The 23,749-nt window shown below is 45.1% G+C and overlaps 1 protein-coding gene across 1 annotated transcript in view; it reads left to right on the plus strand.

Moving 5' to 3' along the window:
* ADAMTSL3 (ADAMTS like 3) overlaps positions 1-23,749 on the plus strand; it is a 211,202-nt gene that overhangs the window by 142,801 nt on the left and 44,652 nt on the right. Inside the window, exons 16-19 of the mRNA XM_048481642.1 lie at positions 2,075-2,159; positions 9,568-9,854; positions 19,221-19,350; positions 22,129-22,321. Of these exons, the coding sequence (XP_048337599.1) occupies positions 2,075-2,159; positions 9,568-9,854; positions 19,221-19,350; positions 22,129-22,321 (695 nt within the window). The remainder of the gene's footprint in view (positions 1-2,074; positions 2,160-9,567; positions 9,855-19,220; positions 19,351-22,128; positions 22,322-23,749) is intronic.

The raw sequence follows: 23,749 nt of genomic DNA on the forward strand, positions 1-23,749 counted from the left end.
TATTTCGCACTTCAGCAAAACCTCTACTACGTCTCATTTTCAGGGGATGTCTTATATTCAGGGAAACAGGGTATTTCATTGCAGGAGAGAAGGGGGGGATATAAATCCAAACTCTTCTTCTTCTTCTTCTTCTTCTTCTACTTCCATGCAATGTATCCGCAAACTGCTTTACCTGCTCCTCACATATACCATTCGCATACAGAGCCATCGTGGTGTAGTGGTTGAGAGCAGATGGACTCTAATCTGGAGAACCGCACTCTACATGAGTGTCAGACGCTAATCTGGCGAACTGCATTTGTTTCCTTACTCCTCCACACAAAGCCTGTTGGGTGACCTTGGGCCCGTCACAGAGTTCTCTCAGCCCCACCTACCTCACAAGGTGTCTGTTGTGGGGATGGGAAGGGAAGGAATGGTAAGCCACCTTGAGACACTTTGTGGTAGAGAAAAGCGAGGTGTAAATCCAGCTCTTGCATGTTTGGGAACTGATGGCAAGTCATAACATTATAAAGGTAAATGGTTCCAGTGACGGAACAAACAGTGATTTTGCTACGTTACTAATGAAAGAGCTCGGATAGCTTTGGATTTCAGCACTTAACATAAGCCATCGTAGAATGTTACCATTGTTCCTTCTGGGGTAAAGTAGTACTTGATTTTTATTTCATGCCACAGACTGCCAGAAGGACAAAAGGACAGAGCCATTCATTTTTACATTATTGTGAGAAAAGCATGGGGTGGGGGCAGTGGTGGGATCCAAAAATTTTAGTAACAGGTTCCCATGGTGGTGGGATTCAAACTGTGGCGTAGCACTAATGGGGCTGGGCGGGGCACGACGGGGTCGTGGCCGGGCATTCCGGGGGGCATTCCTGGGCGAGGCTGTGGCAAGGACGCAGCCGCTGCGTCAGTCCTTGGGCGGGAAACGAATGCACGCAGGCGCAGGCTGCCACGCACGCCGGTGCACCTCCTGCTAGACTGCTTCAAGTTCTGCGTGCTACTGCTGAGAGGAGGGGCGTAACTAAGGCACAAATCACGTGGCAAAATCACCCATTAGTAACCCCCTCTTGGCACACACAAATAATTAGTAACCTACTCTCGGGAACCTGTGAGAACCTGCTGGATCCCACCTCTGGGTGGGGGGTAGTTAGCCCTGATGTCCATAACAATTGTTTTTTGCAAAAACAAAATCCCTGCAGGCCTTAGCAGTTTTAAAACACTGGTTCATATTGATGATGCTGATTTCCAAACGCAGTGCCGCTTGGGCAGGGTCATTCCGAAATGCACCATTACGGCTACTGTTTTCCATCTCTCTTGCTGTTCATAGGAACTATGGGCTGTAGCCAGAGGATGAGGGGAAACTGATGAAACTAATGAAAGACATATGAAGAAGGCAGAAAATGCCACTTTGTTGACCTACCAGGATCACACTGCCTTCTGACATAAGGAGCAGTGGTGGTTAAGAGAACGTGTACTCTGGTCTGGAGAACTGAGTTTGATTCCCCACTTTGCCACTTGAGCTGTGGAGGCTTATCTGGAGAACTAGATTAGCCTGTGCATTCCAACAAATGACAACTGGGTGACATTGGGCTAGTCACAGCTTTTCGGAGCTCTCTTAGCCACATTATTATTGTTGTTGTTGTTGTTGTTATTGTTGTTGTTATTATCTGCGTCTGATGATGGCTCAGATGCTTAAGCACATGGTGTCCCAGGTCATTTAGGTGGGCTTGGCCCACAACTCAACCCATCAAGATTTCTGGTGCCCCCCCCTCTCTCTCTCCCCTCTCCCCTCTCCCCCTCCCCCTCTCCCTCTCTCTCTCTCTCTCTCTCTCGTGACCCGGCAGAGTTGTCAAGGCAGGAGATGGTCTGCCGTTGCCCGCCTCCGTGTGGGCTGAGAAAGTTCTTCTGAGACAATTGGGACTGGCCCATTGTCACCTGGCTGGCTTCATGTGGGGGAGTGGGGAATCAAACTCAGTTCTCCAGATTAGATTCCACCGCTTTTAGCCATTACACCACGCTGAGTTTCAGAGCCCCTGACAAATCATGTGGTCTCATTCAAGGCTCACCTGTTTGTCTCTTTCAGAGAAAAACCCTGTTGAAGCAAAGGTCCCCTGGTCTAAGCAAGCACATGAAATGGAGGAGTCGAGGACCCTCTCAGAAGAACCCACGTAAGTTCACCCTCTCTCTCTTTCGTGCTCTGCTTAATATGGAGAAGAGGTTGCTGATGCATTTTCCTGACGGTTCGGTTCGTAAAGACCCTGCTGTCCCCTGCCAAGCCATCTGGCATTTGCATTTCATTGAGCCAGGTCTGTCTTCGCAGCTCTCTTCTCAGGTTCTTCGAAGCGGCTCTCCCGAGTGATGCAAAAGCACTCGGTGCCAAAAAAATATTTAAGTTATACATTTCAAAAGTGCCATCAAAGGTTTCCCTGCTCTGTGAATACTTATCCTCCTGATGGTATTTGTGCATGAATCCTTTAATAAGAACTAATCTTTGCAAAGAATTGTACCAGAGCAACTTTTATGATCGTGTGGATATTTCCATTAGGTCAGGCATTGCCTTTCTCCCTATCTCTGAGTCTTTCTGCACCAGGCAATTCTTTAGATGGCTTTAGAAAAAAATGGAATCAAAGTCAGATTCACGGTCAACCACCTGCTGCGAGTCACATTAGATAAATGAGGCAGGGCATCGTACTCCTCCAGGGAACAATTAAGGGGGGGGGGGGGCTGCTGCCTTCCTTCCCTGCTTGCAAGACTTCTACAAGCTGTGAATTGGCCATTGTTAGAGTCAGAATGCTGGACCAAATGGACCTTTAGTCTCATCCAGAGGCGTGAGTGGGGGGGAAATGACGCCCAGGAAATGACGCTCGGGGCAACACCTGCTCTGGAGGCTCCACCGGCTGTAGGAGCAACCTGGCGGGATGCGGCCAAGAGGAGAGGTGTGGGAGCGATTCTCCGCCCCCCATGTGACCAGCTGGGGTGCACACAGGGCCATGTGACCCCACATGTCCCCGTGAGCGCTCTGCCCTTGGCCTGATCCAGCAGTGCTCTTTCTGCATTCATGGGTTAGAAACTTGGGAATGTTTCCTCATTAAATTGTAAGAACAACAAGCACATTTTGGAGGTCAAAGCAGTGGTGGGATTCAGCAGGTTTGCACCACTTCGGCAGGCTGTTAAAATGGTGCTTGTAAACAACCAGTTGTTAAATTGTGGCCAGATATGCAGATGCTTTGTAATCATCACAGAACACGGCTTGGATTAAATTGGGCCACAGCCCTTTATTTTTATTATACAGAAGCTGGGCGAGGAAGAGGAGCGCATCGTTAGGAGCTGGTCAGCCCCCATGGCTGCCCCCGGCGACAACCCCAATACTTATTGAGGAGGACAGAGAGGTGCTGGGCCAGGGGGAGTCCACCAGTCCTTGTGGCCCCCAAACTGCTAGGGTGTCGGGCTCACCTGCAGAGGCCTCCGCGGCATGCGCCTTGAGCCCGCCCTACCCCAAGCCTCTTATGGAGGCCTCCATACGCGGGGAGGTCCGGCACACAAGCTCGCCCCCCCCCCACAAGAATGCGCTTCTCTGCCCAAACCGCCCAGGGCTGTGACAATAAAAAGAAACAAACCCCAACCCTTACTTCAGGGAGGGTGGGTGGGTCAGTTTGCTTCCAGGGGCCGAAAAGACCAGAGCAACCGCGAGCTGCCTAATATACAGGGAGTATGCTCCAGGGTGGTGAGGCATGCTCCCTGCCTCAGGAGCTATTACCACGCACCCTGCCCTCATCGCAATTGTGGGCCTAGTTGATTCTAGTGCTGTGATTTATTTGAATTCCCTCCACCAGAACTGGTTGTTAAATTATTTGAAGTCCAGGACTGGGCCAAAGGCATGGTATTTGAACCATAACATTTGTTGTACATAACAAGTTTCCTCAGAGAATAGAACTGTCTCATTCGTTGTCTTCCTTCTTCAGTGCGTGTGTATCTTTCCTTTTTGCAATTTTTCATGCAGCCTGTGAGTGACCCTTCTAGAATTTTGCAGCTTCCCCTTATAAATTGTCACAGCCTTAAATTTGCTTATCTCTTTCGGGGTTTTTTTAAAAAGTGGAAACTGCAACATTAAAGTCTCAGCTCCTAGTTCATAGGGTCGCCAAGAGTTGGAAGTGGCTTAACAGCACTTAACAGTTTGTCGTTTCCATAACAGTCTTCTTTTGGGCCTCTCGTCTTAAGTTTTAGTTGATAATGAACATGGGAAATAGTTTTCCTAAAACCCTTAAATGAAGATTTGCCCTAAGCCAACACAGTGGAGGTAAATATCCCCGCCCCAGAGGGACCTGGCTTTACATAACAGGCGGTACATTCAAAAACCAGAGAAAGAGAGTGTGCAAGTCAGTTTGCAGAGCTAAGCCAAGAAAAATGGAAGTTTGACCTTTCTGGTTTTTACTGGTGGAATGTGATGATAGTTGATACCCATCATTATTGTAAACGGTTCTCTCTAGAGCCTTCTTTACTTACAGGGGGATTTTCAATAAGCCTTCCAAAAAAAGATTCCACATCCTTTTTTCTTTTAATAAGCTTAAAGAAATAGAGATCTCTGCTATGTTTCTGTTTAATAATAGCACGGAGAAACGAACCAGCTTTAGGAACTGGCGGCCTGACAGCGTCAAGGATAGTCTCGGCCGTCGGTCTTGTCACGGGACTGCTCGGAGGCGACTTCCAGAGCGTGGAGGCTCATGGATTGGGGCACAGGAAATATCCCAGCTAGGGTTACCAACTAAGGTTGGCAGGGGAGGTGCAGCATTGCAAGAGAATTTTTTAAAAATGCATTCTCACATACTTGCCAGACATTCTCGATGGAACTGATATAGGGTAGTTCTAAGAATCACCAAAACTCTATGGTTTTATCATAGTGTTTCTAGCAGCTCTGAGAACTACCCTTTGTCACTTCTGGTAAGTACACTAGACTACATTTTGGGTCATCCTCTTGGGGTTTGGCAACTCTGATCCCAGCCTCCCCACTCTGTGTGTCACTGGAGGGAGAAAGGAAAGGTGCTCTCGTTATGAGTGGTGGAAACTAGTAGGGTCGTGGTTTCAGCATCCACTATGGAATGGCTGTTGGAATCCAGCATGAATCCAAGGTCATGGTGACATCCCTTGTGAGTTGGTTGCTGCTGCTTGAGCGATAGTTTGCAGTGGATTGGCTTGTCTACATGGGGAAAAAATTGAGTTTCAAATAATCGCTATGGCAAAAATGTATGTACAATATCTGATGTTGTGTGGGTGCACCCCATGATTTCAGGTAGACTGTGCAAAAGTTATAAGCTTTGAAGGAAAGTTTTGAATTCTGTGTCAGTAGCCAACTGGAGAATCTCGTGTTTTAGTCTAGCCTATGGCAAGCCTGGTTTTTAAAAAAAAAAATATTTCAAATTATTAAAAACACAAACACTTGCAGTTGTGTTTCTGTAAAATCCCAGACATTAGTATGCAACAGGAAAACCTCAATGACAATATAGACCTGCTATAAGTCAAGGGAAAAAATGCTTAGAATTTTCAGGCTTGTCTTTGTAAATGAATTTGTCCTGCGGTTCAGACTTTCAAACAGAAATGCATAGCTTCAAAAGAATTCATTCTACATTATTTTTGGATCCTCTTATGCATCCAGCCGGCCTGTATATGGAGTGAATACTGAACTGCTGGTGTACTGCTGTCAACACTTTTAACAAAATATTTCCCCCCTTATGTTCGTCAGATGTTTGCGTTGGTTGAGGCACTGAGATACAGGCCTTCACAACAAGAAGCTAAGAGAATATTATTCTTGGTTTTAGATAAGCAGTGGTTTTTAGGAAGTCTTCTTATCGGGGACATTTTCCCCCTTCCTTTTGTGTTTCCTTCTGTCTGCACCTCAAGCTGTCCGGGCCCTGTGGGACCTTAGTGAGTTCCGCAGGGCCTGTAAGATGGAGCTATTCCACCGGGTTTTTGGAGGGGCCGGCCGTGGCCCTACTGCCCCCCACCGAATCTGAGGCTGCCTGTTTCCATCTTTTCTATTCTGGTTGGGCCTGATCCACTGATGCCATCGCGGGCCCTGCCTATTCCCTCCCTCCTTTTGGCCTTAGTTCGGGCGCCTGCTTTAAACAACTTTTGTTTTAAAAACTTTTGTTGTTTTAATTTATGCTGCATAGGTTTTAAGGGGTTTAAGTTTTTAAGTTATGTTGATTTGCTGTTACGTTAGAACAGCCAGATTGTGAGTCAGCTTCCTTGAGCCTTCGGATAGAGGCGGCGCCTATAAGTTGTAGGGATAGATAGATAGATAGATAGATAGATAGATAGATAGATAGATAGATAGATAGATAGATAGATAGATAGATAGATAGATAGATAGATAGATAGATAGATAGATAGATAGATAGATAGATAGATAGATAGATAGATAGATAGATAGATAGATAGATAGATAGATAGATAGATAGATAGATAGATAAGCAGTTCAAAACCTCCCATATGCCCTTTTTCCCAGGGTTCCCTGGGGCAGTTCATTCCTGTTGGATTGGGTGCCTGGTGCTGAAACTGTGGGGCTGATTTGGACAGGCAGAAATTGGAGGTGAGAATGGGGTGAGCTAGTGCGGGATGACCAGTCTGGGCAACACATTTCTCGGAGTGAGAGCATTCAGTTGATCTGGGAGCTTTATGTCAAGAGCTTGGGTCTCACATGATTCCCTGGGTCAGGATGATCTAGATCAGGGGTCTGCAACCTGCGGCTCTCCAGATGTTCATGGACTACAATTCCTATCAGCCCCTGCCAGCATGGCCTGATGGGATTTGTAGTCCATGAACATCTGGAGAGTCGCAGGTTGCAGATCTCTGATCTGGACCGTCATTCAAGTTCCTCAGCTTGAATTCTCTGCAGTGCCCTCCTTCCCTCAGTAGCCCTGATTGGGAACTGGGTGCTCAATCCACGGAGCTCCTGCCTTATGCTGTGCAGTGCCCTTCCGCACACGCAAAATAATGCGTTTTCAAACCACTTTCACAACTGTTTGCAAGTGGATTTTGCCATTCCGCACAGCTTCAAAGAGCATTGAAAGCAGTTTGAAAGTGCAATATTCTGCATGTGTGGAATGAGCCGACATCTGGGCTGGAAGACCAGCCTGCCTCACTTCAAGCAGAGCCATGGAATGCCGACTCTGGGTTGGCCGTGCAAATAGAGACTCGGGTGGAACATATCGCTGCATATTGCTTGAAGCCAAAACGTATTGCTTGAAGGCAAAATTAAAAGGAGATTGTTTCTGGTGGGTAGCCCTGTCAAACTGCAGCAAAACAGCAAGAATTCAAGTCCAGTAGCACCTTGAAGATGACCACAATTTCCACCTTAAAGATGACCACAAGTTTTCAAGAGTCAACGCTCCCTTTGTCAGTTAGTAAGGGGTCTCCCTTACTAACTGACAAAGGGAGCCATGACTCTTGAAAGCTTGTGGTCATCTTGAGCTCTTACATCCCGCTCAGAAGATGGGGGCAGGGCTTGTGAAGAGGGAACTCAGGCATTGTAATCAGCTTGATTAGAGCAGGGGAGAAATGCTTAGCAGAAAATTAACCCCTATAGTTCAAACCTATGAGAAAGTCACCTTTCTTTTCTCCCTTACTGGGGTTTAAAACTGCTAGGCAGGGCATTTCTGATTAGGAAAGGAAGAGCGGACCCTTCTCTTCTCCAATGCCTTGGCCCCGGGTGTCTTTCTGTTGGTCTCTGTCCCTCTTTTCTGCCCACCCAATCGCCCATGGATTCCTTTCAGAGCAAAAGCTAATGTCCAGGGTTCCATTCAAGAAACTCCGTCATCCTGTGGCTCTTGGTCCGCTCTGGAGCCAGCCAGGGCTGTTGCTTAGCAACTTCTGCCCATTCAAAAGAACCTCCGGAACATTCTATTGAAAGAAATGATGGATTGGGTCATGTTGCAACGAGCATTCCCATTTATCTAAACCTAACAATTATGTACATATTTGGAATGTCTTTCTGCCTACAGTGAGTAAACCACTCTTTAAAAACACACACACCAAAATCAAAACTTTTGTCAAGTCCTCTTAAGAATCCTTCCATAGCAGGAAATAAAGAAGTGTCAAATGTTACATCTCAACTAGTTAAGAGGGGCTTAAGAAGAATAAGAAGAGTTTGGATTTATATCCCCCCTTCCTGTCCTGTAAGGAGTCTCAAAGGGGCTTACAATCTCCTTTCCCTCCCCCTCCCCCACAACAAACACCCTGTGAGGTGGGTAGGGCTGAGAGAGCTCCGAAGAACTGTGACTAGCCCAAGGTCGCCCACCTGGCAGGTGTTGCAGTGCACAAGCTAATCTGGTTAACCAGATAAGCCTCCACAGCTCATGCAGCAGAGCAGTAAATCAAACAAACAAACAAACAAACAAACAAACAGGTTAGAGTGTGCACCTGCTCTTAACCACCACACCACGCTGGCTCGTGGCTGCTGCCTGATCCATCCACAGGATTTGAACTTAAGCTTCCATGTTTGCGTGTCCTCATTGACCGAGGGCCATCTTAATGAACTTTTAGAGCCAAGTATGGTGTTGTGTAGGTGCCCCTAATGTCACTAAACCTGTGGACGCTTCGCAAATTTTGAGGAATGGTAGCAAGCTTAACTACAACATGGCTACTACTGGGCAAGGTCAATCACAAACGGTTGGGAGGGACCACAGCACATTGACATTCCCACCCAGGGCTGGCATCAGTGTACCCAGTAGGGTTGCCAGATTCAGGTTGCGACATTCCTGAAGATTTGAGATTGGCACCTGGGAAGGACAGGGGTCTTAATGGAACATGATGCATGATGTAGTGGAATCTGCTCTGATGAACAGGTTTGTTTCCCCTTCTCTAAAACCTGTTGGCTGACCTTGGGCTGGTCACAGTTCTTTCCAAACTTTCTCATCTCCACCTACCTCACAAGGTATCCGTTGCAGGGAGAGGAAGGGAAGGAGTTCGTGAGCCACTTTGAGACTCCTTAAAGGAAGGGAAAGGTGGGATATAAAAAACAGCTCTTCTTCCTATTAGCAGTAGTCTGGGAAGCTGCTGCAAACTTTCATGAGAACATAAGAATGAGCCTGCTGGATCAGACCAGAGTCCATCTAGTCCAGTGCTCTGCTACTCGCAGTGGCTCACCAGGTGCCTTTGGGAGCTCATGTGCAGGATGTGAAAGCAATGGCCTGCTGCTGCTGCTGCTGCTGCTCCTGAGCACCTGGTCTTTGCTAAGGCATTTGCAACCTCAGATCAAGGAGGATCAAGGTTGGTAGCCATGGATCGACTTCTCCTCCATAAATCTGCCCAAGCCCCTTTTAAAGCTATCCAGGTTGGTGGCCATCACCACCTCCTGTGGCAGCATATTCCAGGGTTGTAGCCTATGTGTTGGCTAGTCCTTGTGAAGAATCACCACATGATGGCTGCTTAGGGCCTACATTGCTGTCTCACAGGTGCTACAAATGTGAGCCGGTTCAAAGTTTCCACTTGATAAACAGAAAGCCTTTGTAAAAAATTATGCTGAGGAGAGGACCGTGTGCAGAATTTCCTCAAGAACCTTGTGCTATGGTTTAATTGCAGGTTTGTCCCTGAGCCGTGGTCCCCTTGCAGTGCTTCTTGTGGTCCCGGTGTTCAGGTACGTGAAGTGAAGTGCCGTATTTATCTCGCATTTACTCAGACTGAGGTGGAGCTGCCTGATGAAGAGTGTGAGGAGCCCAAACCACCGACTGAGCGCAGCTGCCATCTGGAGTTATGCGACGGGGACCCTGCACCTCCCAGCCTGGGATTTTCACACTCTGAAGAAGCCGACGTCGTCGGTGACTGGGAGTATGTTGGTTTCACTCCGTGTTCAGCTACTTGCGATGGAGGTAGGTTGTACAGTGAAAAAAAGTTTTTTAAAGATGGTTTTTGTTCTGATTGCCAAAACAAAACCCTGAGTCCTGGATCCAAAGAGACATGGGACTAATTTCATAAGCATAATATTTATTTTCTTTGAACATCAGCCTTCTATCCCCCCCCCCCCCAAGCGTATTGTAGGCGCAGAACAAGTATTGAAAAATCTTTTATGTTTCCATACTGATATTTTCTATAATTGCATTGCCTTTATGATTTTATGCTTTAATTATGATTAATTAAAGATGAACCAAAGTAGGCCTTTTGCTTTCTGGCTTTTGTTACTAGCCAGATCAGCAAAAAGCCTGGATGAAATACCCTTTGTTCTCAATTCTGCATAGGAATGTATGAGATTATGAACTACCGGTAAGTTGTTTTCGAGGTCTTCTTGCCCCAGCCCGGCACCTTGAGTCTGCTCTTTTCTAATACAAAGCAAGAACATGGCTAAATGTTTAGGCTCTTTGTCTAGAAAAGTAGGACAGTAGAAAACAATAACTGATAAAGGGAAGTTGGGCCTAAGTTCATAAGATGTCAAAGGCAGAATACTGACATCTTCCAATAAGGGCACTAGTTTGCCCCATCCCCACCCTTTCAAATGATAATGATGAACTTTGGGGTGTATTCTTTTTACTACTATTCTGATGTAACCTATAAAAGTAAGAGACAGCAGCCATTTCAACGTGCCTCCCCTGATGCTGTTTTGCCCGTTTGTTGGCGTGAATAAAATATTTCTCTAATTTTATTCCTTTGTCGGCTTAAGCTTTTTGGCTTAAATATTTTGAACCCGTTACCATCCTGTAACAGTACGACAAATTGTTTTTGAAGCCAAGATTCTAAAGTGATTTGTATAAGGTTGTCAGGTTTATCCCTTTTATTTATTTTATTTATTTATTTATGGGATTTCTATACCGCCCAATCCCCAAAGGGCTCTTGGTTCCTGGTAGCTGTTGGGAGATGGATCCGGGGGCGGGGTGGGGTGGGGGGGTGGGGGGTGTCACTACCTTCCATGACACTCTAAGAATTCTCCAATCCCTATGGCAAGAACCAAAGAGATTGGATCAATTCCTTGAGCATTGAGGAGTGGACTGTTATGTCACAATGTCAGCAATAGCATTTTCTCCCCAGCTCTGCTCCTTCTGGTGGTAGAGGTTTGTGTGCTGTGGGTGGGCACTTGGCAACCCTAGGTTTGTGGTGAAGGCATGTTTGCTGTAACCCGCTCTGAGCCCTACGGGATAAAGCACTCTAGGGATTCCCCAATCCCACCTAAACATTAGGAAGAACTTTCTGACTGTCAGGGCTTCTCGGCAGTGGAATTCACTGCCTCAAAGAGTGCTGGAGTATCCTTCTTTGGAGGTTTTTTAACAGAGGCTGGATGAACATATGTCAGGAGTACTTTGACTGTGTGTTCCTTCATGGCAGGGGGTTGGACCTGATGGCCCTTGGAAGTCTCTTCCAACTCTATGATTCTATGATTCTAAGGTGGGATAGAAATCTAAAATATAAATAAATGAACAAACAAACAAACAGGCCAGGCCAGGCCAGGCCAGGCCAGGCCAGGCCAGGCCAGGCCAAGAAACTTAAGGATCCCAGAGTCTTGCTGAAGTTGTGGATCTGTACAGCGCCTAGCATGAAACCTCTTTGGAAATCCTTTGTCTGCCATTTTCCCCTCATGTCATTCCTCAGTGCCTGCTGTTCCCAGGAGCAGCATTTTATGGAGACCAGTGAGTTGCAACAGGAAGGGAAAGTCAGCAAACTTCTGTTCGCTAACGGAAACTGAGTTTGGATCCAAACTATGGGTCTGGTCCAATAGATTTTGCTCATTTTCGAAGCACTGGCAGAAACACGACTAACAGACTTGAAGTATCGTGTTGAAAGAATGGGACACTGAAATACTGCACCACAGAACCATGGCTTGACCCTGAATATAGTTTATGTAAATTACATTTCTCGGTATGTTGAGCTCGTGAGTAAGGGCATCATTCATTTTAAATTACTTGGGTTAGAGCGCTTAATAAATTTTGCAGATGGCTTGTGAGCTCCAGCAGTGGAAGTGTCGATACCATTGGCCATTATTAAATTGTAGTTGTTCCGTGTCTTTCTCTTTTCTGTGTCAATTTTCATTGTGTTTTTGAAATTAATAAGCTAACTGTGACTGCTGCATCAATCTGACGTCATTGCCTGTTGGACAAAGACTGGGTCTGAAAACTATACGTTGGTTATTATAAGTTTTTTTAAAATGTGCACAGTTATCAATTCAACTGTTCTAAAGCACTGTACAGGTAATATAATATAATATAATATAATATAATATAATATAATATAATATAATATAATATAATATAATATAATATAATATAATATAATATAATTTCAGAACAGAACTTTATTATTACGGTCAAAGACCAGCTCTTAAAAATGTCTACAACATTTCGTCAATAAAATTCCTATATACAAATCTGATGTATCTTCAGCTGTAACACAAGTCCATACAATAAAATACACAGGTCGATTCCCCATGGTCGATTATTCTATTAATCACGCGAAATGTTACAGAATATGGACGAACTCCCCACCACCTGAGCAACTAACAAGCCTTCTTCCAGGTTCTGTCGCTCATTATCCCTCTTATTCCGTGTCTTTTCGGTACCTGGTTGCAAGTAGAACTTCTCAAAAATCACATCACCGAACCGGTTTGGTGGGGAGAATCGGGGGACTAATCAGGTTTCTGAATTCCCGCCGTTGAGCATGACGCAAACGTCTTCCAGCCAATAGGTGTGCGGTGGGCTGGCTCGATGCGCCTTTTTTCTTTTTGCCATTCCCTAGGAGTGCCTGATCATTCAAATCTGCATGGTGGTGGCGAAGTGACAGTTCTCGGGGCTGCAACACAGGGCTTTACGCTGTAAAAGCAAAGGCGGGAGCTGAGGGGAAGGGGTCATCCTCTCGCACACGCCCCTTTCCCTGTCCAGCCTCCGAGTTTTGCTCTCAGCAGCCAGTCCTGGCAGTGGGAACCAAAACTGGAAAAACTTCCCAGACACGGCAGAAGGCCGAGGAGTTGTCAGGAGGGGGAGACGTGTTTAGGATTGAGCAGCTGTGACGTGCAACAGCGCACCATGACGGTCCCACTTGCCGGAGTCGGGGGGGGTGGGGGGTAGGGAAAGCCTGCCTTGCAAGCACACACACCACACAGGGAAAGGTGCGCAGAGCGGAGCCAGTGGAGTCGGCGCTCCGATCCTGCGCTGCTTGCTCAGGCAAAGGAGGAAGAGCAGCCCAGGGAGACCCAATGTTTTATGCCTCCTTTCATGGCTTTATTTTTCTTCACTTCCTTCTGCAAGTGTTCCTCCAAGTCAGTTTGCCAAGCCTCTCCGTAGGCACATTTCTCCTAAATCGTTTTCAAATCCATACAAACTGCATTCCCAGCCAAGTCCCAAGTCTGCACTGCTTTGCTATGCTTTGCCTTGCTCAGTGGAAAAGCACCAGCGCTTGAGCCAAGGGGGTTTTGCTTGCGCCCAGCGTGCAGGCTCGGCTCTCGGGCATGCTCATTAACGCTGAGGGAGGGCAGCCGGCATTCCTGCCTCTGGCCTTGGAGGCTCAAAGGTGGCGGCAGGCAGGACAAGGAAGGTTTCCCCCTTCTGCAAGGTAATGCCCCAACACGACATGTAGCCAATCACAACGAGGGAGAACTCGCCCACTGAGCAGATCGCGTGTCGGTGGGGAATACTGCTTGGATCCACATTATTTAATTCTGAGACAAACGTCTGAATTTTCAGTGAAGTGGGGAGGGAGAATCCGTGCTGAAAAGGTACTGTTTCTTTTGAAACCTGGGTGTTTTCAGATTTGATTTCTCCGTGGGGATTCGACCACAGTTACATAAAAATAACCTCAAGATTCAGTTCTTTAGATGGGCAATTCAAAAATACAGTCATAATATCCATGTGCACAATATCATCTCATTCCCATCACGTCTTAATCTCCATACTAATTATTTCCTACTAAAGCCTATATACGATAAAATTGTTTTAAAATTTCCTTTAAATTTAACTCATCTCCACTTATCATGATAGTCATGAATATATATATATTTGTATATGTATCAAAATTCCAGCCCTTAAATGTTATAATATATTATTTCAAGCTTCTTTGGGAAAGAAAACTAAATATTATTGGCTGAGCAAGAATAGTGTCATGCCATTAAAACAATTTTAAACAGCTCTTTCCAGTGGATTTTGGTGGTGATGGAAAATGCCATCGAGTCTTAGCTGACTTATGGCGACTCAGTTGGGTTTTCAAGAGAAGTGATGTTTGGAGGTGGTTTGCCCTTGTCTGCCTTCTGCATGGACTGAGAGAGTTCTGAGAGAACTGTGACTGGCATAAGGTCGCTCACAAGCTTCGTGTGAAGGAGCAAGGAATTGCATCCAGTTCTCCAGATTAGAGTCTGACTCAAACCCCTTCCACACATGCGGAACAATGCACTTTCAATCCACTTTCGATGCACTTTGCAGCTGAATTTTACTGTGCGGAAGAGCAAAATCCCCTTGCAAACAACTGTGAAAGTGGATTGAAAGTGCACTATTCGCCACATGTGGAAGGGGACTCGATGCAAGATCGCTTCATGCCCTCAAGTCTAGTCAGCATCATTCTAAGACTTCACGTCTGCTTTGCTGATAAGTTGCAGAATTATTTTCTGGTGGCTTTGACAGAAAACGTCTTCAAAAACTGCACCCCCTTGGTCACACTTCTTTATGTGAAAAGCACTCAACTGTTAGGACCGCAACTTCTTCGGGGGGCTCCCAGAGCTGTGTGGCAAGGTTGTTCCGACATGACTGAGACTTTTAAAGAGGGGCTTATGATATAAGGGAAATCTGCTATTCCAAGAAGAAATAATTTCAATCAATCCCACTTAGATGAACTTTTTGGATCCTGGCCTTGGGTTTTTTGTTTTTTTGTTTTAGTTTGTGTAGTTGAGCTACATAAAACTATTTCTTCCCTATTTATAGTTTTATTGGCTTTTTAAAAAAGAAGGGCGAAATGCATTTGCTATAAAACTTGAACAAGCAGGAGTTATAAAAACCCAACCAGCATTTCCCATCTTATCTCTCCCTCTGTACCCATCCTTAAAGGGGAAATTTGGAATATGTCCTTGTTTCTTCAATTTAGAATGTGAAATAAGAGGGGGGAAAGGAAAATATACACCCTTGATTAGTGCCTTGATCTTTTGAGAAAATATGCAAGAGCTAAAGTAATTTAAAAATCATAGTAAATTCATGTAAATGTTTAATTGGGCCAAATGTCAGAACATGCTTTGTTAGTTGAAAATGAACAATAGTTTTAACTAGGAGAGCTGAAGAAGAAGAAGAAGAAGAAGAAGAAGAAGAAGAAGAAGAAGAAGAAGAAGAAGAAGAAGAAGAAGAAGAAGTAGAAGAGGTAGAAGAGGTAGAAGAGGTAGAAGTGGTAGTGGTTTGGATTATGCCCCACCTTTCTCTCCTGTAAGGAGACTCTCCCCACAACAGACACCCTGTGAGGTAGTTGGGGCAGAGAGAGTTCTGAAGAACTGTGACTAGCCTAAGGTCACCCAGCAGGAAAGTAGGAGTGTGGAAACACATCTGGTTCACCAGATAAGCCTCTGCCACCCAGGTGGAGGAGTGAGGAATCAAACCCAGTTCTCCAGATTAGAATCCTGATTAGAGACCTTTGCCTTGGTAGGCTTCAATCTACCAGCTGCAGAAACCAGTGGGTGACCTTCATCCACAGAAGCAGGCTATGCCCCGGGACTGTAGCCCCTCTGGATCTGGTATTTGCTTGCTCTGCTAATATCAGTAAATGTATTCTGTTGCTTTTTGAAGGCGATTGCTGCGATTATTGATGGCATGATAGCGAATGTGGTTGATCTGTTAATGATGAACAAGATAATGTCTGCCAAAAACTGTTTTCCAAATTGTGGGTTGGTTGGTTTCCTCGCAGGGCCGTAGGGAATGCCCAGTTATGACACAAGATGGAAATTGTATGCGTGCACGCATGAGTGCGTGTGTGCATATACAATATATGCTCTCTCAGTGCGTGTGGATGAATGACTGGGGACAGATGGAAATGGTTGCGATCCCATTATGAAAATCACTTGTCACTCATATCTAGGAACAAAAACTCTCACCCATGCCTTAGCCAATTACTTGAAAGTCGTAAAACTCCACACCACTAACCTTGGGGGAGACGTTTCCAGCCCTGAGTGTTTCCACAGAGTCAGCTAAAATCAAAATGGGCCTTTTTAGCAACCAAGAACTGTCAAGAAAAACCTTTCGTGATGAATTAGGAGAAGAGATATTTATGGCAGAAGTTGTTTAGCAGTAGTAAAGGTTGTGTGTGTTTTTTTTAAAAAAAAACCTGAAGTAGAATAAAAACTTGTGGTTTTAATATATTCTAAACAAATAAAAAGACACCGGATTTTTACAAGGGAATGCAGCAAAAGAGCAAACATGCTTGAAACTTTTGCAAATCTTCTAATAAATGCATCAATATTAAGCTGTCTTAAAATCAGATTTGTGGGTTCTGCAAAGCCACTGCGGGGAAATGAAGTTAGAAGGCAGGAAACAAATCTCCTGAACTATGACCGTTTTTGGTCTTGCGTATCACATTAGAAGCCCCCCCCCCCAACTATTACTAATAAAGTCTCCATACTAAAGTGAACTTCCAATGTGTTTCGTTCATTACTGACAGTGGAAATGACGTGCTGTTTTATATTGCATGCTAAGTGCATGAGAATGCCAAGGCACTTGGCGAGTGAGAATGAACTGTGACCTTGATTGGACTTTCAATAAAATGAGGAGAAACCTGTGAATCTAGAGCAGTGAAGGCGAACCTTTTCGAGACCGAGTGCCCAAACGGCAACCCAAAACCTGCTTATTTATCGCAAAGTCCCAACACGGCAATTTAACCTGAATGCTGAGGTTTTAGTTTAGAAAAAATGGTTGGCTCCGAGGTGTGCGTTACTCAGGAGTAAGCTTGGTGGTAGTCGGTGGCTTTGCTTTGAAGCATCTGTGCATCTCTTCCAACGGGGGAATCAAGACCCTAGGAGGGTTTACTCAGAAGCAAACCCCACTGCCAGCAACTGAGCTTACTCCCAGGTAAAGGATTGCACTTTTGTTCTTCGAATGAAAATCAGTGGGGTTTAACAGCACTTAACAGGGTTACCTGTTAAGTGTTACCTCTGCTTCCCCAAAACTGGGTCTTAGGTTTAATGCTAATAATTGAGCCCAGCGGCCCAGACCAGCCTAGATGTGTGTGTGTGGGGGGAGTGACTCTGTTTGCGCGTGCCCACAGAGAGGGCTCTGAGTGCCACCTCTGGCACCCGTGCCATAGGTTCGCCACCACTGATCTAGAGTAACAGTCTGAATTTTACCACACGAGATTCAAAACTCAGCTCAGGGCTGCATCCCTACATACATGGTTCTTCGAATATCGCAGACTCAGTCCAAGTCAAGCTATTTACAGTTTGTTTTGAGCCATTGTGGGCTATAACAATACATGAGATACATGCAGTTATTAAAACATTTAAATTCAAAACAATAACTTAGTCTTGACATTTAAAACAATATATAATTATTTGTATTAGCAATCTCTAAATTAAAATGCCCTGCATCAAATACTTTCTATCGCCAGGATGTTTTTGCAGCTTCTTCCAGCTAGTCTAAGTTGAACCTCAGTACTTTGGAACATCAGTTCAAACAACGCTTTAAGTACTTTGCTCATAATTTCCTAGCCGCCAGGGCAAAGAGAGCCATCTTGTAAGAAACATAGGAATCAATATCAGATAGTAAGAAAATCAGTTTCTCATCATCGGACAAAAAAGCTGTCCTAGGTAGTATTGGCTCCAAAAACCTTTTCCTTATTTCTGAATATAAAGGACAGGAGAGTATATAATGAATATCGCACTGTAGTTATCTGTCGCAGCTTGATTTTTCTGTGTGGGCAAGCCAGTGGAGCAAATGACTGCTATAGAAAGAAGGTAACATAACATCCAATGATGTTTAGATGCCTCTTGGGCCCCTTCCACACATGCAGAATAACACACTTTCAATCCACTTTCAATGCACTTTGCAGCTGGATTTTACTGTGCGAAATTGCAAAATCCACTAGCAAAACCGACTTCAAAAAGTGGATTGAAAGTGCGTTATTCTGTATGTGTAGAAGGGGCCTCAGAGTAGACAAGATGTTCATGCCTTCAACTGTGGATCCATTTCATCATCTTGTATGTTTTTAAGTGCATGTCTAGAGAATGTATAAGTTGCATCTCTCTGCAGGAAGCAATCAAATGGATTGAAATGCCAGGCAACTGCTATGCAGATGACCTCACTAATTGATTATGCAACTTCAGTGTTACATAGATATGCTAAAATGGATGGATTTCACTTAACACATGCAAATTATACTTGCACATTGCACCCTTAACACTTTTGACAACTCTGCCCCTTGAGTGTCAAAGCTTCCCACCAAGGGTTATCACATTGTTCAGTTTGCCAAAAAAAGGCAAAATGGTTTGAAAAATCAGTGAAAGTTTATTACCAGAGCTCTTACAACTAGATTCTAGTTGGGTCCAGGACGAATTCGTTGCTAGCAATACATTCATGGTTTTATAATTTTGATCGTCAACAAGCAGCATTGAAATTTAATGATTGGCTAATTAGTGATTTCACCTCCTCTTTCTTCCTGTCTATATCTTGTCGAAATTTGGATGCGTTCAGGGTATATCAGTGGTTGGTGATCAGTATTGTTGGCTCTTAACTATAGTTTGAGAATGAAGTTACATGTCGCCAAAGTTCCTGGGGAGGTGCCAGGAGAAGAAGCAGGTGGCTTTTCTGAGTATCACAAGAACACAACATTGGCAGCATTTTGGAAGAGTCCCCGTTTACACACACTTTAGTACAGGATATAGATAAGCTTTGGTCTCTGCAAGGCAAGAAGTTTGGCGTGTCAGGAAGGTTCTTAGCATGCTTCTGCAAAAAGAAATTGCCGTCGCTTTTCAAAGTTTTTTTCTTCTGAGTTTCGGCTAGGCTCTTTCAAAAAATCACAATTTTGGGGTTCACCTTACACTTTTAACTGATGCAAATGGTTCTTTCTCCCATCCTGGGCATTCCACGGGTATATATACTCCACTTGTTTTGTTACCGATGATCAGAACCTCTGAAGATGCCAGTCACAGATGCAGGCAAAACATCAGGAGAAAATGCTACTGGAACACAGTCATGCAACCCAGGAAACCCACAACACCCTAATGTATAACTTCTTTGCAGACCTACATTTGAAGAAAACCTGTACTTTTTACAACTATGTGTTTGTGTTTTGCACCCTAGGAACTCAAGAAGCCATTGCCATGTGCATACACGAGCAAACAAAGCAAGCGGTAAATGACTCCCTGTGTGACCCATCCAAGAAGCCCCCTGCAATGACTCGCATTTGCAATACCAGAGTCTGCCCCCCAAGGTACGACCCTTCTTGAGAGAACGAGGGTCAGATACAGTAGTGGGATCCAAAAATTTTAGTAACAGGTTCCCATGGTGGTGGGATTCAAACTGTGGCGTAGCGCCAATGGGGCTGGGTGGGGCATGATGGGGGCATGACCGGGCATTCCGGGGGTGGGGCATTCCTGGGTGGGGCTGTGGCAAGGACACAGCCGCTGCGCCGGTCCTTGGGCAGGAGGTAAACGTAATCGCATCGAGTGAGACACAGGCTACCACGCTTGGTGCACCTGCTAGGACTGCTTTCTCAAGTTCTGCCCATACTGCTGGAGAGGAGGGGCGTAGCTAAGGCAAAAATCACGTGGCAAAATCACCAATTAGTCACCCCCTCTCAGCACACACAAATAATTAGTAACCTACTCTCGGGAACTTGTGAGAACCTGCTGGATCCCACATCTGGTCAGATATATTTATTTAACCTTGCCCAGCTTGTCTTTTTAGGCCACAACTCTACATCCAGCTGTTCCGAGGACATTTTTATAAAGGGAACAGGGATGTGGTAAAACAGCACTGTGCAAGAACACATTTCCAACAAAAGCAGTAATGGTTGTAGTTTTAATTTAACTTTGCACCATCAAGTTTCCTGCATTGCAGGGGGTTGGACTTGATGGCTCTTGGGGTCTCTTCCAATGCTAAGATTCTATGATTCTAATCTCCTGGGAAAATGTTAGGCGGTTTTCTTTTTTGCTCCAGTCTGTATACCGCGCTGTTTATTTAATGTATCAAACTGTCTTATTTACATTATTTAATGACTCGTGCAATTGGGAGCAGCAGTGGCGTAGTGGTTAAGAGCAGGTGCACTCTAATCTGGAGGAACTGGGTTTGATTCCCTGCTCTTCTGCTTGAGCTGTGGAGGTTTACCTGGGGAATTCAGATTAGCCTGTGTACTCCAACAGACGCCTGCTGGGTGACCTTGGGCTAGTCACAGTTCTTCTGAGCTCTCTCAGCCCCACCTACCTTGCAGGGTGTTTGTTGTGAGGGGGGAAGGGAAAGGAGTTTATAAGCCCCTTTGAGTCTCCTTGCAGGAGAGAAAGGGGGGATATAAATCCAACTCTTCTTCTTCTCCCTTTAATTATTTCATTGTTCTTTAATTCTGTAAGAACCCCGCTGGTGCAGAGACATAAGCTGCAATATTTCTGACAAAGCTCCGAGTTCTTACCTGATAGTCAGTTTCAGGTAGCCGACTCAAGGTTGATGCGGCCTTCCATCCTTCTGAGTTGGTAAAATGAGTACCCAGCGCGCCGGGGATAAAGTGTAGGCAACTGGGGAAGACAACGGTCAACCGTCCTATAAACATAGTCTGCCTAGTAAGTGCTATGATGTGGTGCCACCCCGTGGGTCCGTAATGATCCACTACTTGCACAGGATACTTGCATCGTTACCTTCCACCTTAATCACGTGACCCTGTTCATTGTATGCTTTGTAGCAGTCTTTACTGTATGTTTTTTAAAAAATAAATTTGCTATCTGCCTTGAGTCTCAGTGAGAAAAGCAGACAATCAATGAAACAAGTAATTAAACTGAAAATTCTCAGCCAAAAGTCATGGTCCTGACATCAGCTGAATAATTCCATTGGAGCCGAAGACAGCCTTCCGCTCTACGGTCTTTGGTTTGTCTGGTATGCCTCTGCATACTCTTCAAGGCGAAGCCTGCAGTCTGACTTTGATACAGGGGGGTCAGCTCAGAGGTGGCTCAGAGGGGCCAGGCTCGGCTGCCGTGGAGCTACACCCCAGACTGATATCTTCAGGAGCAGCAGTGGCGTAGGAGGTTAAGAGCTCATGTATCTAATCTGAAGGAACCGGGTTTGATTCCCAGCTCTGCCACCTGAGCTGTGGAGGCTTATCTGGAGAATTCAGATTAGCCTGTACACTCCCACACACGCCAGCTGGGTGACCTTGGGCTAGTCACAGCTTCTCAGAGCTCTCTCAGCCCCATCCACCTCACAGGGTGTTTGTTATGAAGGGGGAAGGGCAAGGAGATTGTAAGCCCCTTTGAGTCTCCTGCAGGAGAGAAAGGGGGATATAAATCGAAACTCCTCCTCCTCCTCCTCTCCTCCTCCTCCTCCTCCTCCTCTTCCTCTTCCTCTTCCTCTCCTTCTCCTTCTCCTTCTTCTTCTTCTTCTTCTTCAACTGGCACATGGGAAGGCACATGCTGAAAGCCTGTTTCCCTTTTTTGGACATTCTGCAGTTCATGATTTGTGTGGTTAAATTATTTTTTGCACCATCAAGTCACAGCCTGCTCAAAGTTTCCAAGGCAAGAGATGGTTTGCCATTGCCTGCCTCTGTGTCACAACCCTGGACTTCCTTGGTGGTGCCCCATCCCAGTACAAACCAGGGCCAACCCTGCTTAGCTTGTGAGATCTGATAAGATTAGGCTAACGTAGCCCACTCAAGTCAGGTTAAAATACCTACCTGTTTTGCTCCTGGTGGAATCACCTGCCAAAGTATTCTCGGTTCATTCGGGTGTTGTGGATTTTCCAGGCTGTATGGCTGTGTTCCAGTAGCATTTTCTCCTGACGTTTCGCCTGCATCTGTGGCTAACATCTTCATCTCTTCTGAAGATGCCAGCCACAGATGCAGGTGAAATGACAGGAGAAAATGCTAGCGGAACACAGCCATACAACCCGGAAAACCCACAGTGCCCTAGTGATTCCGGCCGTGAAAACCTTCAATAATACAGTCTACGTTCAGTTTCCCCTCGTGGTGTTCTGCATATGAGACTCTTCCCGTGTGCTCTTTCCACAGGTGGCAGGTGGGCCCCTGGACACGGTGCTCGGCCACTTGTGGGGTGGGCATACAGACGAGGAATGTTCGGTGCCAGCCACCCAGAGGAGCTGCTGCGGGGCCTGAAAACTGCAAAGATGGGAAGCCACATGATTTGCAAGCTTGCAACCAGGTTGATTGCCCCCCTGTTTGGCACGTTGAGGACTGGCAACAGGTATGAGCTTTAAAGACTTATGGTATCTTACCTGTGTTTACTTGAAAGGATGATGAACCTGAATGGAAGGCAATCCTCCCCTTTAAACAAAAAGAGGTTCTAGACCAGTGGTGGTGAACCTATGGCACGGGTGCCAGAGGTGGCACTCAGAGCCCTCTCTGTGGGCATGCATGCACAGAGTTCATCATATGATAATAGTGTAATTCTTTCAGGGAGATTATTAGCATTAAACCTAAGACCTAGTTTTGGGGAAGCAGTGTAGGTAACCCTGTTAAGCGCTGTTAAACCCCACTGATTTTCATGGGAAGAACAAAAGCATGATCATTTACCTGGGAGTAAGCTCGGTTGCTGGCAATGGGGTTTGCTTCTGAGTAAACCCTTCTAGGGTCGTGATTCACCTGTTCGAAGCGTTGCACAGTTGCTTCAAAGCAAAGTCACCGACTACCACCAAGCTTACTCCCGAGTAATGCGCACCTTGGAGCCAACCATTTTTTCTACACTAAAACCTCAGTATTCAGGTTAAATTGCCGTGTTGGCACTTTGCGATAAATAAGTGGGTTTTGGGTTGCAGTTTGGGCACTCGGTCTCGAAAAGGTTCGCCATCACTGGTCTAGACAAAAGATACTTTATTATATTGTATGGGACTGTAATCTGTATATGAATTTAATGCATCCCCCATCTTATCCATGACTTCATGTGGGAGGGGGGAAATCGGGTTTACTGCCACTACTTTAGGTCCCTCACTGAGGGGAAAGGTTGAAGTAAATAAATACGGAGGTTCCAAACTGTAGATTCAGAGTTAAATATTTTTCCATTCTGTCATCTATCAAACAACATCGGGCTTTTATGCTTGCATGTTTTAATAGCTTTCCGTCAGCTGTCACTTCTAGAACATATCTCCGAATACCTAAACAACAAAGACTAGGTCCTTGCAGATACAAATCCCAAGATACTATATCCCACATATCCTTGGAATGCAGCCTTCACCGCAATCTACGTGTATCCCTGATTCATCCTCTGCTAACCACAAGGACCACTGAATCCAATTTTCAGGCTATTTGTTTTTTGTTAAGATACTGCAATTCACAAATTACTCTAGCAGTAGGCAAATATTTAGAAAACATTTTAAACTTTTAAGTTCAGTATTTGGACTTTTTTAGAAACCTTTATTTTAAATGACCTTTACACGTTTATACTCTTGTGATAATCCTCTAATATGCCAATAAAGGTAGAATGAATGAATGAATGAATGAATGAATGAATGAATGAATGAATGAATGAAATAAATAAATAAATAAATAAATAAATAAATAAATAAATAAATAAATAAATAAATAAATAAATAAATAAATAAATAAATACGGAGGTTGCTATTGCTAGTAACCATTTATGGATCTGCCCTGTGTGAATCTGCCTAATCCCTAGCGG

Source organism: Sphaerodactylus townsendi, linkage group LG17, assembly GCF_021028975.2.
Source record: "Sphaerodactylus townsendi isolate TG3544 linkage group LG17, MPM_Stown_v2.3, whole genome shotgun sequence".
In the NCBI taxonomy this organism is placed as follows: domain Eukaryota; kingdom Metazoa; phylum Chordata; class Lepidosauria; order Squamata; family Sphaerodactylidae; genus Sphaerodactylus; species Sphaerodactylus townsendi.